Consider the following 3,066-nt stretch of genomic DNA (forward strand, 5'->3'; position numbering starts at 1 on the left):
CACACACACTACACACACACACACACATACACTACACAACACACACACACACACACACACACACACACACATATATATATATATATATATATATATATTCGTATATGGCATATTATTCACTATCGATAAAGCTAGAATTGCCTAATGTTTCGCTGAGTTTCTCTCTGCAAGTCACTGACTCTTTATATTGCTTCAATCTTGTGTTGTACAGGGTGATATATGCAGATAAAAAATTCATACCGAAGACACCCAGTCCTCCAGCCGAAACTGCAGCAAAACAAACAGCTTAAGCAACGAGTACTTTCAAAAATAGTTAAAAATAAGTGCATCATAAAATGAGTCGAGACTCGAGTTTGTGAAAACTTTGTTCACAATTTACTTCAAGAAAGGCACACTACGCCGTGTGGAAAGGCCATATATATGCATCCCCATAACACGTAATTGTAATTATCATTTGTTGAGCAATCTTACACTGTTCTAAAACTTCAAACTAAAGAATGCTTGTTAAAAACAAAGACGGGTCTATGGCGGTACGAATAGTTGTACAATCATATTACGCGATGTATGTAGAACCGAAAATGAGGGCGGAGAACACGTCTGCATTTTGGGTACAGATTCGATGTATATGAACATCATCAATCGACTTTGTACCAATGGGATAGGTGGGTGACTGGCAAACTTTGTGCCGATCCACTCAACCGGATTCCGAGCATTCGAGCATACATGACGCGAACTCCTTACTAAATCCATTATGCATGTGCACGCATAAACGGAGCAACGTCTGGCTTATTCCTCGACTTCTTCTCTACACGTGTCGATTGATCCCACCAGCTCAATGCTCATGTTATCGGTATTTCAACAGCGAGTTTTATCAGCCCGCTATTCATGTGTACCATATAACCGGCCCGAGCGAACTAACCGGATCTTTCAATCACAATCGATACTTTTATCACATGGCGGGGCGAGAGCCTAAGTACAACTCGATCCTCGTCTAGCTTGCTGGATTGAGGATTATATTTCAGAGTGATCCGCAGACGATTGCGTTCATATGGACAGTTGTTTTGCCGATTCTGATGATCTCGGGCAATCTTCGCTTCCTGCGCCGTATCTATTTACAGTTATGACCACCATTCACCTCACTTACCACTGCGTTTGGCACTTGCAGTATGCTAGACGACCCGGCTTTTTGGACATTGTTCCGAAATTTACGCGTTTTGTATTGCAGTTTGTGATGACGCTCAAGTCAGCCTACACTCGATGAGCAGAACTGATGGGGCTTGTCGTTCTATTACTTCTCATACACGCATATGCGTGCATTTATTGATCCCCCTTTCCGGAGGTAAATACACAGAATTTGAGTGATTTACATATGTTTCTGAGATCAATTATAAATCGCTCAGCGGGAGATGGAGATCATCTTTAACCAAACAGAGGTTACAATCCGTGACATGGCGTTATCAACTTATTTTGCGGAGCAATTTCCTTTGGGAAGAGGCACATGACCGGATGAGTGAGATACCAGGAGCAGATGCTGAAGCAAAATCATTCAGGTCTCCGGTAGATTAATATTCTCCACAACGCGATTCTATTACTGGCGCCTCCAATCTTTCCATCCTAGACAGTCAAAGCATTCGTACCTATCGCGATACTGATTTGGTCGATGCTGTGCAAGTCCCCGCAAATGCAAACACCGGATGTCGCAGACGGGTTCGACTATCTTTGATAGCCAGAGCTCTCAATAAACGCTTCATCTCTCTTTAATAGCGAGAACAGCCTGACGACTACTAATAAAAAGGCTTGCAAATGATGTCAATTCCCTTCCTATCCGACATCCGTCACATCGGTGCATCTGCTCGGTGTCCAATCGGACTGCGGGCAGAGTAGGCGGAGAGTCTATACATACAGACCCATGCTGAGGGTGCATACACATGTAGTGGCATACGGCGCCTTGTTAACTCGACTGTTGCACTCATCCTTCCAACACAACATAATACAGCACTCGCCTGCATTCCACTGGCAGACGGTGTCTCTGCGGATAAGAGTGAGTTCAATTCTCCGGCCCAGCATACAGCAGTCGCGTGTGTGCCTCTGACTAGAAGTGCATAAGCACCAGCCACAGTGTACTGTAACCTGTCCCATTCTGCACATACCGGACCTTGGCCAGAGATTCCACGCCCGCGGCAGTCCTATTTTTAGAACGCCGGATAAGCCCTAGTATGAGATCTACTTGAGACTGTACCACCGCACTTTTCATAGCAAAGCCAATCGGATGGGAGAAACAGCTGAAGTGCCTGCAGGGCGACGGTCGTAGACTTCCATAGACAACCAAGTGACCCTTGGAGGAAAAGCAGCTGAGCTCTGGGCATTCGTCATAGCGATATGTACAGCTGTAGGTATAACCCATGTATGTATGTAACACATATATTGATGTATATCACGTGCCAGGTACGTCCTTCGTGGCCTGGTAACTTAGATACGATGCCCATGCGCACCCTACAAAGGCACCTGCTGACGATCGCCATCTCGTCGGTACGACTGCATACTGCGATTTGAAGGCAGGTAAGTATGGTGTGCTGTGAGTGAGTGTCAGTTGCAACTCCAGATCATGAACCTATGCATATTGATACCGAACAGCAAGTACCCCAAAAGGTCTCATACATACGATTCAAAGAACATCAGAAACTCTCCAATGTGACGGCGGTCCCGAGCCGCGTCCCGAGTCGGGGTTAGGTTAAGATGTGTATGCCCATTCACTTAGTATTAGAGCTGGGGTTGAGGTGTATGTCACACAATTACCTGTAGAATATTCACGGGCAGCCAGAATCCTACTCCTACCAGTGTGGTGGACCCTAGCTCGCTGACGATCTTCGCCTTGACGTCCGATAAAGACCAATTTCTGGAGACACAATGAGACCATGGTGTGACTTAGATAACCGTGATCGGTGTGTGTGTGTGTGTGTGACACACGTGATTGGTGTGTGTGTGTGTGTATGACACACGTGATTGGTGTGTGTGTGTGTGTGTGTATGACACACGTGATTGGTGTGTGTGTGTGTGTATGACACA

General features: G+C 45.6%; 1 protein-coding gene across 1 annotated transcript in view; it reads left to right on the forward strand.

Moving 5' to 3' along the window:
• The window catches only part of SARC_10385 (hypothetical protein), a 3,014-nt gene extending 2,513 nt beyond the window's left edge, over window positions 1-501 (forward strand). The window contains exon 3 of the mRNA XM_014295576.1: window positions 212-501. Within this exon, the coding sequence (XP_014151051.1) occupies window positions 212-290 (79 nt within the window). The 3' untranslated portion in view covers window positions 291-501. The remainder of the gene's footprint in view (window positions 1-211) is intronic.
• The last annotated feature ends 2,565 nt before the right edge of the window (window positions 502-3,066 follow it).

This window comes from Sphaeroforma arctica, assembly GCF_001186125.1.
Source record: "Sphaeroforma arctica JP610 unplaced genomic scaffold supercont1.1228, whole genome shotgun sequence".
Taxonomy (NCBI): Eukaryota; class Ichthyosporea; order Ichthyophonida; genus Sphaeroforma; species Sphaeroforma arctica.